This window comes from Zonotrichia albicollis, chromosome 17 (assembly GCF_047830755.1).
Source record: "Zonotrichia albicollis isolate bZonAlb1 chromosome 17, bZonAlb1.hap1, whole genome shotgun sequence".
Classification (NCBI taxonomy): domain Eukaryota; kingdom Metazoa; phylum Chordata; class Aves; order Passeriformes; family Passerellidae; genus Zonotrichia; species Zonotrichia albicollis.
This window is the reverse complement of record NC_133835.1, coordinates 14,676,004-14,690,981: the sequence shown is the minus strand read 5'-3', so window position 1 is coordinate 14,690,981 and position 14,978 is coordinate 14,676,004. Positions and strand designations below refer to the sequence as shown.

Here is a 14,978-nt window from a genome sequence, read left to right as displayed (position 1 = left end):
AGCTCCGCCAGCCCAGGGAATCCGCCCACACAGAGCTCTCCCGGTCTGCAACCAGAGCTGCTCCAATTTCCTCCCAAAGAGAGCTTGCTTTTCATCCACCATTGGACATTCTGCGTTGGGAAGAGGTCTGCAAGCAACAGCCATGAGAGAGAGGTGTCAATTCTTCTTCTTAGCCCTGGATTTTCAGGCCCAGCTACCTGGAAAATTCCCATTATTGGTTATATCAGGACTAGAAGTGGCTTGTGAAGCTCCTTCCCTTTGGATGGTGCAGGAGGGAAAGGGAGAGGAGCAAACAACAAGGACAGGCCCTGCAGGCCCAGAGGTGCTGGATCAACCCACAGCATCCCTGGAGCTGCACCCAGATTTCTGCCCTGCCCAGTGGAGCTGGGCACTCTGGGGTCTGTCCCTCAGTGTCACTGCACGCAGCAGCACAAGGGAGAGCTGCTCCCTTTGGTACCTGGCTCCCATGGAATGAGAACAGCATCATTCATTAATCAATTTTGTTTCACATAAATTCCCAGGGAATTGTAGTTTAGAGTGATATTCTCCAATCTAAAGACAGCCAGCCACCCACTGGCAGGGCAGTGCATAAACTGATAGCATTTATTTCAGTTACATTGAGACATAAGTTGGTTTAATAATAATAAACCCACCAATTAATGAGGTTAAACACCTGTGCATTAGGCTCAGGATGGAAACACTGATGCAGTCATTCATTATATCATATGATGGCTAAACTAAATAAAGACAATAAAGAAAGGTTATGGCTGTTTTGAAAAGGTGCCTTTAGTCCTTTCATATCAGCGCCAGGGCAAGGGAATCTGATATTATATCCTGAACAGAATTTACAATTCATTACTGGGGCTCTGGCCACACCCGGCAGCTAATCTAGAATTTCACACATTTAATGAACTTCATACTTGAAATATGTGGTCTGTAAAATCTGATTTACACTGTTGTTAAAATAGCTGGCGTTTGAAAGAGAATATATTTTAAACTATGTATTTGTGCACAAAGTTTGTTGTGTTTTTTTTCTTTCCAAAACCCCTCAACCCATTCATTAATTCACCCCAACACGTATAAAACCTTCCCCACAGTGTAATTTCTGCTGCAGTATTTCTTTCAGCACCTCAGATTTACTCTCCCTGTTTCTTGAGGAGCCAAGTGCATGCAGTTATGCAGAGGGGCAGAGAGCCCCAGGGTGAGCAGGGCTGACAGCTCAGCCTGTGATGGAGTGCAGGGGCTGGAATTAGTCCTTACCTGCCCCCTCCACACAGCTCTGCATTAGCTCAGGCCTGCCCAGCCAAGCGTGGCAGCTCTGGGGGATGTGAACACCTGGGTTTGCTGCAGGCTCTGCTCTCACCGAGGCTTTGTGGCACTCTGCTCTGCAGGGAGGATGAGCTGGGCTGTGGAAATCAGCTCTGGGCTCCTGGGGGACAACCAGGGATGCTGGCAGCCAGCTGTCAAACACAGAGCTTCCTTTCCTTTGGACGCAGTTCATGGAGAGCACAGCACCTGTAAGGAGCAGCTCCACACTCCAGCAATGAGCACTGGCAAGAATTCAGCTTGAGCAAAACCCGAGGGTTGTGTGAGGGGTGGGTGAGGGTGACCTGTTCCTTTCCATCAGCCCCTGGTCTTGCAGCAGACACCAACTCCATGCTCACATTTCATCGGCTTTGGGAGCTCCTCTCCTCAAGGGTCAGTGCTGCCAACAGAGATTTCACTCAGAATTTGTCTTCTGGAGCCTCTCTAGGAAAAATCAGGTATTAAAATCTGACAGAGGCAATGCTGATCCCTATAAATGTGCCTTTTGTTCCAAACCCTAATCTCAGAACACAAAGGTGCAGAGGAGTTCTGCCTCTGTGGGCACCATCCTTTGCCTTTCCCAGTGCTTGTTTGAGCACAGCTTCTCCCCATGGCAATGACATTGCTGCTGGAGCAGGGAAATGCCTCAGTGAGACCATTACAGGGCATTTGATTTGTTTTATTTTTAATAGGAGTCCTGCTCAATAGCAATTTGCATCACTTTTTGTCCCAGGTTGGTGCCATCTGCACCAAAGGAACCTGAGGCGAGGTTTAAAGGCAGCAGAGGCAGCACAAGGCAGGCACAGCAGTGCCAGAGCTCCGGCAGGGCTCTGTGCAGCAGATGTGAGGCTCAGGAGTGAATCTGCTGCCTGCCAGCAGCACAGGGCAGCACACCCCTGTGTGTCCCAGGGCCACCAAGGGCTGCTCTGGGCTCACTGGGCACCTCCACTCACCTCCATTCATCCTGGGGGTAACTCTGCTCTCACCCTGCCAAACAACTCTCTGGATATCGTTAAGCTACTCAGAGTGTACATTTAAAATAAAATCTGTTTCACATAAAAGGACAAATGAGAATGACTATTACCCCCATCTTTACTGCGTTAAATTCTTTTGCACAGCTTGTTCTTGTTACTCCTCCTTTCTGAGGGAATCTGAAGAGCAGACAATATTCTGCCTTACGTGGACAATTCCAGCAAGCCAAGAGTGGAAGGCTTTAAAGAGGGAATGCAGTGATTTTAGAGCCCTTTTTGTAACCCACTCAGGCCTTGGCCACGAAGGGATGAAGAGCAGCAGAGGGAAGGACATTCTTCTCACAGATCCTGCAGGAGTTCATCATCTCCAGCTTTAATTACAGCAGAAAAATTTCAGAGATGCACCACGTAACCCAGAGAGCCCACAGCTCCCAGAGAGTTTTAGGCCATCAAATGCTCATGGCCTAAGGAATCCTCAGCACCAGCTTTGGAAGGGATCCACTGAAATGTTTGGATTGGGGTTTATCAACACCCCCAATCAGAAGGTTTTTAGAGCCTGCAATCTCATTTGGCACCAGACATCTGAATACTCTGTGGAAGAAGGAACTTTCCTGGAAGATTGACTCCTATGTTTAAAGTGCTGAGAAAATCTTACCACCAAAAAAGAAATATTTTTTTGCTTCTTGCGCTCTTCCTGTGGGGCCAGCCCAGACCATTGGTTCTCCTACCTGGGAAAGGGGAACAGGAGGAGTTCCCTCCCTCTAGTGCAGATGGAAGATGATTATTTATTGCCGCAGCAATTATTCAATGCCCCAGCAATGCAGGGGAGAAGAGGCAGTGGCTGAAGGTGAGGACAGAGCAGCTCAATGAGGTTTCCTCTCCCCAAATGGTTCATGTGCACATCAGGCTCAGGGCCAGAGTGAGACACCCATTCCAGCCAGCACCTATTCTTTCTCCTCAGAAAAAGGAAAACCAGAGACACACCAGTGTCTAATACAACCCCAGTTTGGAAAACAAGGCCACTGGCATTCTTTGGTAAACCCAGGCAGAAAACTTACCCCAGGATGTGTGATCTTCCAAAAATCTGCCAGCCCCTGCAGTCTTCAAACTTCTTGCATGACCACAGCCACATGAAGAATGAAATGAAACCCCATGGAAATCTTTGACATTTCTACTATTATGCAATGTTTGGGTGAAAAAAAAAATTGCTGAAATTCTTCCCTTCCAGAGTAAGTTTAGAAAAACTATTTCTAGCTTTTTTTAATTACACGTTTCACCATTAAAAAGAAACCGTCCATAAATTAAAGGAACCACTAGCCAGGGCTTATGTAACCCATTTAGAGTGGGAAATTGGTAACACTTGGGAGCAAAGTCTGTTCCTGTGATTTCTGGAGTCTAGACCATTCATTTGATGTGTGCAAACATCACAAAAATGGTTTATTTAATATTTGCATTAACTACTTTATACCAAAAAAGAGTTAGTCATTAAAAAGGGCATCTGTGTCCTATAGAATCTAAAAGAAACACTTCCATAGATGGCCAGTGATCCCAGGGATAGCTCATCATTGCTTCCAATAAACAGCCTCCCAAGTTAGAGATTTACTTTATCCAATTGCACTCTTAATTTTCTTGTTTTTAGGAGTGTTTATGGCTCTATTACATTTTTGTAGAAAATTGCTGTGTTTGCACTCACCATTATTGACGTTTCCCCTGTGGAGAATATTCAGTGTTCAATCCTGCCTCTCCCCCTGCCCCTGGGGCTGCTCTCGTGCAGAGCCACTCATGGATTCAAGTGTGCAAGGGATGAGAACATGCCCAGAAGAGCTGCTCCTAATGCTGCTGCACCCCTGCTCTTCCCAGGGCTGTGTTCAGTAACAATTCCCTGCTCATTCCCAGCAGCGCTGCCAGCAGCATGACCACTCCTGTTAAACCAAAGCTGGCTCTAGAAAGAATTTAACACAGCAGCTCTGATCAGCTCTTGGAGATGCATTTCCCACCCACAGGTACAACTTCCCTGTATCCTGACAATGCCCACACCTCTGGGACTGCCCCTGCCAGGACTAACCAGGTGCACCATACAGGGGTGAAGTAAAGAAGTTGCATAAAATTTATTTTTTCCACCTTGTTTTACAACATTCCCTTTGAAGGTCTTACACATCTGCGACATGTAACTCCACAGAACAATAAATAATTGGCATTCATGTTTCTCTTGACTCAGGATATTTACAGGTTGTTTAGCTGGATGACAGGTACAAAACATCGGCATCACAGTAAATACCAGTTTGACACCAGAATCCATTTCCCCATTAAAAATTAAATTAACTTAACACTGAGTTTTTAAACAATTTTAACAATGAAAACTGTTCTCAAAGGCATATAAGTACACAAGTTGTCGTAGGCAGTAGTAATGGACCATATTGGCAAAGCTGTGAACCACAGGATTTCATGCAAATCATAGAGTTTAACACTTATGAAATAACTAATAATAAATAAAGAGCCCATAGTGCTGAAATGGCCCCAGACACTGTGGGACGAGCCCAGTGGCACAGGAACAGCTCAGGACACTGAGCTGCACAAGGCAGGGCTCACATCCCTGATGGGGCAGAGCTCTCTGGGCAAACCAGGGCCCTGTGGGGCAGCAGAGCAGCAGCAGCTTTCCCACACAGAAACCCCATAGAGCAGCTGCAGGATTCCCTGACAAACCCAGCTCCCCTCCAGCACCACTCCCAGGCAGCTCCAGAGGCCCAGGCTGTCCTGGGCTGGGCTGGGCCAGCTCTGGGAACACAGGAGAACACCCTACTGCAGCCCCAGCACACAGTGCTCACCCCAAGGGGACACCAGGGATGGTCCTGAGCACCCCTCAGCTCAAACAGCCCTGATCAGACCCTGCACAGTCTGTGGGACACAGAATGTTGGGTTTCCACTGCCCCACGAGCTCTGCAGAGGAGAGAAATGCAGAGGAGAGGGGATAGGGAGGGTGTGACACACCTGGAATTGCTGCAGAGTGTGCCACAAAGCCTCACCCTCAGCACGGGGTGATGGCAGCCACGGGCAGCAGGAGCACAGTGAGACTGCACTGGCAGCCAGGGGCACCACCTGGGGCAGCCCAAAGCACACAGGTCACACATGAACTGCTACAGCACAGAACCCACACTGAAAGGAATAGGAAGAACACTAAGGCCACGAACAAGATACTGCACAGAAGAAGAAAACAATGCTTCACTCCCCAAAAGTACAAATTATGAGCATACTAGAGGAAAAGATGAAATTTCCAGCAGAGAATCCATTTATTTTAATGTACAGTAAATAGGAACATGTGTATTAAATTTTGTTTTTAAAAACATTTTTAAATAACTTATGAGAAATGGATTGCAAACATAAAGTGCTAAACTTGAAAAACAGAAGTGTTCATCTTTCCTGCTGTTTGTTAGATGGCAGTTTTAGTCTCTGACTGCTTTAAAAAGTTGTAGTATATATCCAGGCAGAAATGACTTCTGGATTTACTACCTTGTGCAAAAACACAAACTGCAAAGAACATAATCCACGCCCCAAAACACAGCTCTAGATCACTATCAACTCTACTAAATTGCTACTAAACTTATGATTCAATAAATACAAATGAAATCACAGTTCACTCCCTTTCTTGGTGTAAGCTAATAGTTTGCAAATATGGTCCACTCAGTGTAAACTGTATTGACTTGAGGAAACAGTGAATTCTACCATTTATATGTCTCAAATATTTACACACAGTAGCTTGGCACTGTTGCTGTTGCAGGACATTGAGCTACCAACACACAGGAGAGGGGCAAGGCTGGGGACCAGAGCCCAGGGGGACTGGGCTGCCCAGTCACCACCTGGGGCCAAGAGGAGTTCTTGCTTCTTGTACTTAAACTAATGAAAGCAAATTGGATGGGATATTGAGAAGAAATTCTGGCAGGGTGGGCAGCCCTGGCACAGGATGCCCAGATCAGCTGTGGCTGCCCCTGGATCCCTGGCAGTGCCCAAGGCCAGGCTGGACAGGGCTGGGAGCAGCCTGGGACAGGGGAAGGTGTCCCTGCCATGGCAGGGGCGGCACTGGATGGGCTTTAAGGTCCCTTGCAACCCAAACCATTCCATGATTCTCTGAAATGCTGTCTGGGGACTCCAGAGCAGTGGCATGGCCAACACTATCCTGTCATGATGAAGACAACGTTGAGGACCTTTCTGGCAAAACAGCATTAATTAATTAATTCACAGGAGGCTGTGAGCCCAACTGCCAGAAGGGAGCCCTGGCTCTGCCTTGGGACAGGAGCCCAGGCCCTGGTTCTGCTCTGGGACAGGAGCCCAGGCCCTGGTTCTGCTCTGGGACAGGAGCCCAGGCCCTGGTTCTGCTCTGGGAGAGGAGCCCAGGCCCTGGTTCTGCTCTAGGACAGGAGCCCAGGCCCCGCTCTGGGACAGGAGCCCAGGCCCTGGTTCTGCTCTAGGACAGGAGCTCAGGCCCTGGTTCTGCTCTGGGACAGAGCTCAGGCCCTGGTTCTGCTCTAGGACAGGAGCCCAGGCCCTGGTTCTGCTCCGGGACAGGAGCCCAGGCCCTGGTTCTGCTCCGGGACAGGAGCCCAGGCCCTGGTTCTGCTCTGGGACAGGAGCTCAGGCCCTGCTCCGGGACAGGAGCCCAGGCCCTGGTTCTGCTCCGGGACAGGAGCTCAGGCCTGGGCTCTCTCCCCCTGGGCAGCCAAGGAACAAGGGTCCCAAGCAGTGCCAGCTCCACCCATGGTTTCTCTGATGTGGGAAGAAGACAGCAAGCAGCTAATTTAGCACAGATTGAGGAGCCTCAGACAAGGATGGCTGCCACTAAAAGCCCATCCGTGCTTGATGCACCAACCCAGCTCTAAAAGGTCCCTGTAAGTCTCTGTCCTTCTACTGAGAAGCCCAAGTACGTATGGCTCTCCTCATGAAATTATAATGTAGACTAAATAATTATAATAATGACAGAACTCACCGAGTTTAATTTTGGAGAAAGAAAAACACATAAATTTGCTCTGCACTCAGCCTAATGCCTTTGTCTGAACCCACTCTTGTGATTCAGGTTTGGTTTTTAGAGCCAAGCAAGTGCAAGGCTCCAAAAAGTGCCTCTCTGCAGGGAGCATGTCATTAAAACATCCACCTAGGAGTGCCTCTGCTTACTTGCAGCTCATCCTCAAAGTTTCACACTAACAGGAAACAGATTTCATGGAGCTGTGAGGAGTAGCAGCTCTGTGACCTCTCCTTTCAGTCTCCAAGGATTCAAGACACGTCTGCCACATTGTCTGCAGAACAGTACGAGACTCTTCTCACGTTGTCGACACATTTCAAGGATGATCAACTGCAAAGTTCTGTTCCAAAGAGGATTTGCTTTAGTTTAGATAATTTTCTCCTACACAAATAAATACAGAGTGAAACTATTATGTCACTGCTCCTTTTAACAGGAAGGACAAAAGCTAAACAAAACTGAATTTTCTCGTTTTGAGCTACCACTTTTCTGTCTTTATCAATGGCTGGATACCTCCAAAATCACTGGGGTGACCACATTTCAACGGAAGGAAAATCTCAGACACGCTCAGATTCTCCAGTGTGTGTAGATCCGACAGGCTGGAGCCCCATTATGGAAACAACATGCCATAAATCAGGAATCTGCTGTCAGCAGTGTAGTGCATCACCTACATTAAGGGATTTCCAAGATGTAAAAAGAATGTAACTACTTGAATCAAAAAAGACGAATAACATAAACTTAACAAAAGGTAACACAATGCAAAGGACAGTGTAGACACTTAAAAAATTCACTTCAAATTGTCAAATGTAAATCCCAAGGTCAGGTAGCAGCTTCCACAGACTTTGAACCATGCAAGAGAAACCCATTGCCATCGCAGTTCCATGCATTTGACCCCAGTTAAGTAGAACAAAAGTGCCAAGAACCGGATGAACTCAGAGCCTCCACCCTCCAAACAGTCCCTTGTGGTGTTGGGGTCCCGTCCAGGGCAGTCTGGAAGTGCCTCACCGCAGCAGCAGGTACCAGAGATCACCACGGGGCCCTGAGGGCCAGGACTGCTCATTGGGGAGCAGCTGGGGAGTCTCGGGGCCCTGGGCAATGCCTGTCTCTGTGTGCCAGCAGCAGCAGCCCTAGGACGTGAGCTTCGAGTAGCTGGGGGGAGAAAACCTCCGTCTCAGGTACTTGAGCACGTAGAGGGGCAGGCAGCTCACCAGGGTGATGACAGTGACCTTCCACAGGAACGACAAGGTGGCAATGAAGTAAACATCTGTGTGGAGAAACGAGCACAGAGTCAAAACCACGGGGAGAACCTTCTGGGAAGGGGTGCAGAAATGCAGCTCAATCCCCCACTGCTTCCTTCTGCCTGTGGGACAGGGTTGGACCCAGATCATCTTTAAGCTCCCTTCCAACCCAGGCCATGCTAAGAATTTCACAATTCTTAATGCTGCCCCATCTCCAAGATCAAAGCTCATATGACACCTGGCTCCTCACTCCTCTGCCCTGCTCTTCCCCAGAAGATGCAGAGATGTGCTGAGCAGTGGGGTGTAAGGAGTGTGGCTCTCACAGGTAACTGCCCTCCCAAACCCCACCTGGAACAGGGACATCCTCCTGGCACTGCCAAGCACTGAGTGTCCTCCTGCTCTGGGAGCTGCCCCTGCTGCCTGGCTGAGCCCAGCAAACACAGCTCCTGACCCAAAACACCTCAGAACCTTTACAAAAAGAGCTAAAGCATCGTTCAAAACGGAACTGGAATAACCACATGCAAGAGACAGATCCAGCCAGGGGTAGTTATCCCTGTTGTCTTCAGTTAGGAAAGAGCTTTATGGAAGAAGCAGTGACATCTTGTGGCTCCTGAATGAACACTGAACAAGCCCATGGGTCTGATATTGGCAACCCGACAGTTACTGGGGGAATCTGGAACTCCTCACCCTTCTTCCTCTAGCCAGGGAATAGGATTAGCTCTGCCTCAGGCAACTAAAACACAAACAACCAAACCCGTAAGAGAATGGTCCCAGTGAACAGATACAATAAGGTAAGTTTTAGGAGGCAACTCCTCCCAGTTTAAAAGACAAAATCTTTCCATCCAACAGCAGAGACTTCACCCTTCCATCTCAAATTCCCACATGGAAATAAAGGTCACTGCTACATGAGACAGCTGACATGTGCTGGTGCTCAAACAATGGATGAGATTCACTGGCTATCAGCACACCCTCCTGAGCACCTTTACCTTCTCTAGCATTTTGCTGTGGGAAGAAACCATAAAATATCTTCCAAATGCCTTCAAATTCCACAGAGCTTACTGTGGCACCACTGTCACTGTGCCTGCTGCTGGCCCCACCAAGAGCCTTCTGCTCAGCTCAGTCCTGTCACCATCCAGGCCATGAACTGAGTGGAGGAGAGCGCGAAACCTCACCAATGAACTCGTGCAAGAAGACCAGGGAAGCGATGTAGCAGGAGAGGCTGAGCAGCTCAGCCACGATCATCAGCCAGTGCCACGTCTGGATGGTCAGTGCCACCATCAGCAGCTCGGTGAGGATCAGGGACGTGAAGGAAATGGCAACAATGTGCACAAATTCAGATTCAAAGAGGAGGAGAGCTCCATACATGATGATGCTACCTGCAAGGGAATGGAACTATTTCAGTCAAACACCAGGCTCAGCTCTCAAACCCACAGTTAGGTCCTGGAAAGGCTGAAACAATTCTATCTTGAGGCTGTTTTTCATGAAACCTGATGAATGTAATGACAACAAATCAGTTACTATTTAGGAGACAGAACTGATGAGAAGGCAGGGAAAAGTTACAGCAGAGGTACCCAAAGTTTTCTAACAGTCTATCATGTTCATAGACACATGGAGATAGGAAATTAATACATGCTGTTTTGGCAACTGGAGATCTCTAACATCATGAAACCCTATCCTCCCACAAAAGCACTTGGTCACTACTCAGAAGCTAAAAGATATCAAATTCTTCTATATCCTACCACACTGCCTCATGCCAAGAGGCAGCCAAGTGTTGAAATGCTCAGTGGATACAAGTGAGGCTCAATTTGCACTGCCTGAGCTGAGATCTCTCCCCTTTACACTCCCCTAAGAGGATCCCATTAAAGCCCTGCTAACGAGGCATTGTTTGTGCTCCTATGCAGCCTGGCCAGGGCTGTCCAGGCCACCTGCACAAATAACTCATGTGAGCAGCATGAGTAATCCACACCAACATCCATCACTCTGCCGCCTCCGGAAGGGAAAACCTGCGAGGGAACCCAGCTCCAGCCACAGAGCTCAAACCCAGCTGTGAACTTTCCAAACTTTTGGGCTGCTCAAGTTTTGGTCGGGCTCATCTCTGCTAGCAACTGGCCCCGTTGTTTGGCCGCTGTTTGCTGGTTCTTGAGCACAGCACTGGTGAAGTCACTTTAACCAAAGCCTGTAACCAGAGAGGGCTCTTAGCTCAAGGAGCAATCTTTCCCCCCATGCATCACCCCCTGGCTGCAGCCTTCCACCACTTGGGAGTGTTCTCTCCATGCCTTGGCTTTGCCATTGTGTTACTCAGCATCCCAAGCCCTTGATCCCTGTTGTAGGATGCCTGTGATAGATTTCAGAAAATAAAGTTAATGGAGATTTTACACTCCTAGATTCACTCCCTGCTGAGGATGGCAACATTAATTAAATCTGTAAGAATTACCTGCTTCTTTTGACCCCTTATTCTCACTCTTGTTGACAAAGAGAAAACAGAGAATTTTGCCACTTCAGCTTTTAGCTCCACATTATTGACCTATTTTCTACAACTCCCTGATTAATACCTACAGAGACCATTTGAATTTGAGAGTCCTTGATTTTAGAAAAAGACAAAAAGGAAAGAAAATACCTTCTTAGATACATACCCAAATTACTACATCCACTGTTGAAAATGCATTGTAATTAAGGCATTTACCTAATTGCTTTAGCAGCCTAATTAGAGTGTATCAGATATGATCAAGAACGTGAGTTCGGCTGTGACCCTGAATCACAGATGCCTGTGAAGCAACCAGAACTCTTGCCACTTCCATTTTTGGATAAGATACAGAAGGCTACAGATGCTGCATTTTACATGCCAACAAAAACCTGCAAAATCCATAGATTGGAGAACTTTTCCCAAAAGAAGGGGAGGGAGAGTAATGAGCTCTGCTTTACAGAGGGGTAACTACAGCACTGCAAGGAACTTGCACAGAGTGACAGTGGATGGCTCTGATGGGAAGAGACACAATGGTTTGAATTCTACATCACAGCGCTGACCAATTACTGCCAATATTTGGGTTTAGATAATTTTTTCCTTTGGTAACGCTACCGACATTTTCCGAGATGAAAAAATATATATTCATCACCACAAGGATGCTTTGGGAAATTCATTTCATACCTTACTTAACTTCTGCAATACCAAAACTCAGATAGCCACACACACTACAACATCTAAAGGCACAAGCAGAAGTTGATTTCTTACCTTGATAAATGCTTATCAAGACCCAGATTAAAAATGTTTTGTATGACAACGGTCGTCCCTGGGTGGGGGAAAAAAAGACAAAGCTCCATTGGGGTTTTCTTTTATGAAAATTCACTTATTGATCAACTTAGAAATCAATAAAAGAACTGGAAGGTGCTTTGGAAAAAATAAAAGAAAATAAAACAAATCAAGCAACGCTGAGGTAGTGTCCCTTTATTCTCATTTTTCTGGATGCATGGAGGGGCTGTGGTAGCTCAGGGCTCCCCAGCACAACCTGGCCCTCAGTGCACACACAATTCATCCAGTGCAAAGATGCCTCAGGAGTTGAATCACCATGAAATAGAAGATGTGTGTACACACATTGATGTGAATACATTAATACTGTATTTCTCGACACACACAAATCACCCTCATATTGAAGGCAGATAGATTTTAAAAACTCATCTCCAGCCAACACAGCTATACCAGCACAAAACCCCCTATGTTTAGACCAGGCCTAAGGATGGTTGAAGAATTAGTGGTTTATGACATAAGAGACAACATCCAAGTGAAACCAGATGGAGACTTATTGAGGCTCTGGAAAAACAGGCAGTGCTTCTCAGAGTATCTGTTTAACAGCAACCCTTGAGGGAAAGGAGCTGGGGAAGACTCAGTCCACCCTCTCCTCCAACTGAGAAAGATGTTCCCAGGCTGCATACCCCAGTTATTCAAAACATTTTCCAGGGAGGAAGAAAAAAGCAGCCTAAGACAAGATCTACCTTCCTCATATTTCTATGGTAAACATCAAATAAAGTTTTCTTTGTTTAAGGAGAAGGGCCTGACATAGATGCTAAAGCTATAAAAATGGCACAGCAAGCAAACCTTTAGACCATGCTGCAGTCAAATTTCTACTGCAGAAACTCTGGGATAAGCCCCTGCCTCCATCAAATGAGCATATCCCTTCCCCTCTTCCCTTTTCTGGCTTCAGGACAGTGCCAAATCCCCAACAATTTCTCTTTTCCCTTTATTATGGAACAAATTGGTAATATTAAATCCCCAGAATTTCCCACAGAATGGAACCTCTACTTGCCCAGCCGCTTTTAATAAATTACATTTCATGCAGCATTCAATAAACAACTGCCAGAAATTCTGGTTCTATCTGTGGATTCAAATTTGACTTTAACACAGTTTTGCCTGAAAATGCCTGGTAAAGTTCTGGATCTCCTGGCAATATTTGACTTTACACATTTACAGTTTCAAATCAAGATGAGGATCTTGCCTTAAAGCAAAACGCACAAACAAGAGTCTCACACACCTTAAGAAGATCTTTGTAGAGCTCTGGGTACAACATTGCAACTTCAGACTTCACATCCTTGTCCAGGACAAGAGAAAACACAGGAAACATGGTGTAAATTGTGGAGTACCTGGGAAGAAGTCAGGAAATCAGTAAATTATCTCAGGTAGACATGAGCAAACAAATGCTAGGCTCCAGAAAGGAAATACCACATTTTTTAAGTGTCCAATAATGCACACATTATAAAAACTGGCAATTGAGCACACCAGAGTTTTGCAGGTAGGGAAAAGCCATCAGGATTGGCTTTTTGAGTGACTCTTGATCAGGAACACTCATACAAAAGTGACTGGCTCAAATATTGCAGTGGGTTTTTAATGGAGCCAAGGACTGACCTGTGCCCATCCAAAGTCTGCTCTAGAGCTCAGGACTGATTCTGTTTGCATCAGAAGGCAATGAAAATGAATTTACTGGTTTTTAAATTATGTACTTGAAAGTATAAGAAGTCATGCTGGGATTACAGTTGCTATGGCCTGTTTTAGGGAGTTTTTGGGCAGGAACTAAGGTTGGGTTTTCTCTCTTCCTGGCATTGCCTCTCACTGCTGTGCAGACACCAGCCCAGAACAGCTGTCCCTCTGCTTTTACTGGGATCAAAGGAACATTCCTGGAGGGTGGGCTGCTTCACAAACACGACAAACCATCCTGCTGGAAAGGTTTCTGCCAGTGTCTGCCCTGAAGGGGACAAGGCTCACACCCAGCTCCTGAAGCAGAGTGGAGATGTGCATGGCTTGCATGTTAATCAGCCCAGGAGTGCTCACTGTGCAGAGATTCTCCTCATTACCAGTAAAAATGAGCTCTTACCCAATGATGAGGAAGCCTTGGTAGAGAGGAACAGAAGCAAAGTAAAACACTGATGAGAAAACAGCCTAGAAAAGAAATGAGCTTTTTAGACACTGAGATACTGCAGTAAAAGTAACAGCCTAAAAATACACTGCTCAAACTGGAACATTTTTGCAGTGGGCTCTCCCAACTCCTGAAATAATGACAGACTAATGGAACATCAACCCCTTCTATTCCTTTGGAGCAGTTGCTGGTATTTGTCCAACACCAGGAATTTTCTCATGTGCTTTCATATCAAAGTAACAATTTCAAGTCCTAACCCCTGAAAACTTTCAGGAGAAGAAATAGCAGCATTGCAAATGAGACACAGGACCTTTCCTTCATGATTTGGCTCTTCCACCTCTTTTGGAAAGCCCCTCCTGGCAGCCCCTTTACCTGCATGGTGCTGATGCAGAGGCTCCTGTGGATCACAAACTGGCTGAGGGCTGCAGACCTCTTGTAGCTGTTCCTTCCATGGACCATGAGCAACCGGCCCAGGTGCTTGAACTGAGTGATGGAGAAATCAGCTGCCAGTGATGCCTGCTTCCCTTCCTGGGAACAAGGGCAAAGAGAGGCACAGTGAGATCATTCAGCACTGGAAACAAAGAATATCGTGTTATTATTATTGAGTTATCACTGGCAGAATTTCCAGGAATATTTGCACTATGCTAGGTGAGGGAGAGCATTGCCTCAGTACTTCTCCTTCCACTGTGAGTTTTAAGCAAAGAGCAAAAATATGAGGAGAATTCCCATTTGAACCTTGGCCTCCAATTCTAAGCAGCTCTGGATTCTGATCCACAACACACATGTTAACGTGACACTCCTATCAAGGCAGTGCTGAACAAATTCTCAGTCTCAAAAGTTCACACAATTTTGGCTCGCTGCAAGCACAGTCTGTCTGCTGCTGCCAATCCAGTCCTGCAGCCCCACACAGCCCCAGGTGCAGGAATCAGAGCTCCAACCCGGAGTTTGTTTTGCAAACTAATGTGAGCAGTTTTTAATTGTGCATGTGGGGTATATCTTATCAGTGTAATTATAACTCCAGCATTGGAGCATCAAAACCCCCCAAAACTAACCA

General features: G+C 46.7%; 1 protein-coding gene across 3 annotated transcripts in view; it reads right to left on the bottom strand.

Moving 5' to 3' along the window:
* Nucleotides 1-4,360: 4,360 nt before the first annotated feature.
* Nucleotides 4,361-14,978, bottom strand: part of ATP9A (ATPase phospholipid transporting 9A (putative)) — a 47,526-nt gene continuing 36,908 nt past the window's right edge. For 2 of the 3 annotated variants that reach the window (XM_074553798.1, XM_074553799.1), the window contains exons 23-28: nucleotides 14,297-14,452; nucleotides 13,883-13,947; nucleotides 13,046-13,154; nucleotides 11,752-11,809; nucleotides 9,695-9,898; nucleotides 4,361-8,548 (exon numbers count right to left, since the gene is read on the bottom strand). In XM_074553798.1, the coding sequence (XP_074409899.1) occupies nucleotides 8,412-8,548; nucleotides 9,695-9,898; nucleotides 11,752-11,809; nucleotides 13,046-13,154; nucleotides 13,883-13,947; nucleotides 14,297-14,452 (729 nt within the window). In that variant the 3' untranslated portion in view covers nucleotides 4,361-8,411. The remainder of the gene's footprint in view (nucleotides 8,549-9,694; nucleotides 9,899-11,751; nucleotides 11,810-13,045; nucleotides 13,155-13,882; nucleotides 13,948-14,296; nucleotides 14,453-14,978) is intronic. The other variant, XR_012583042.1, reaches the window with a different exon arrangement.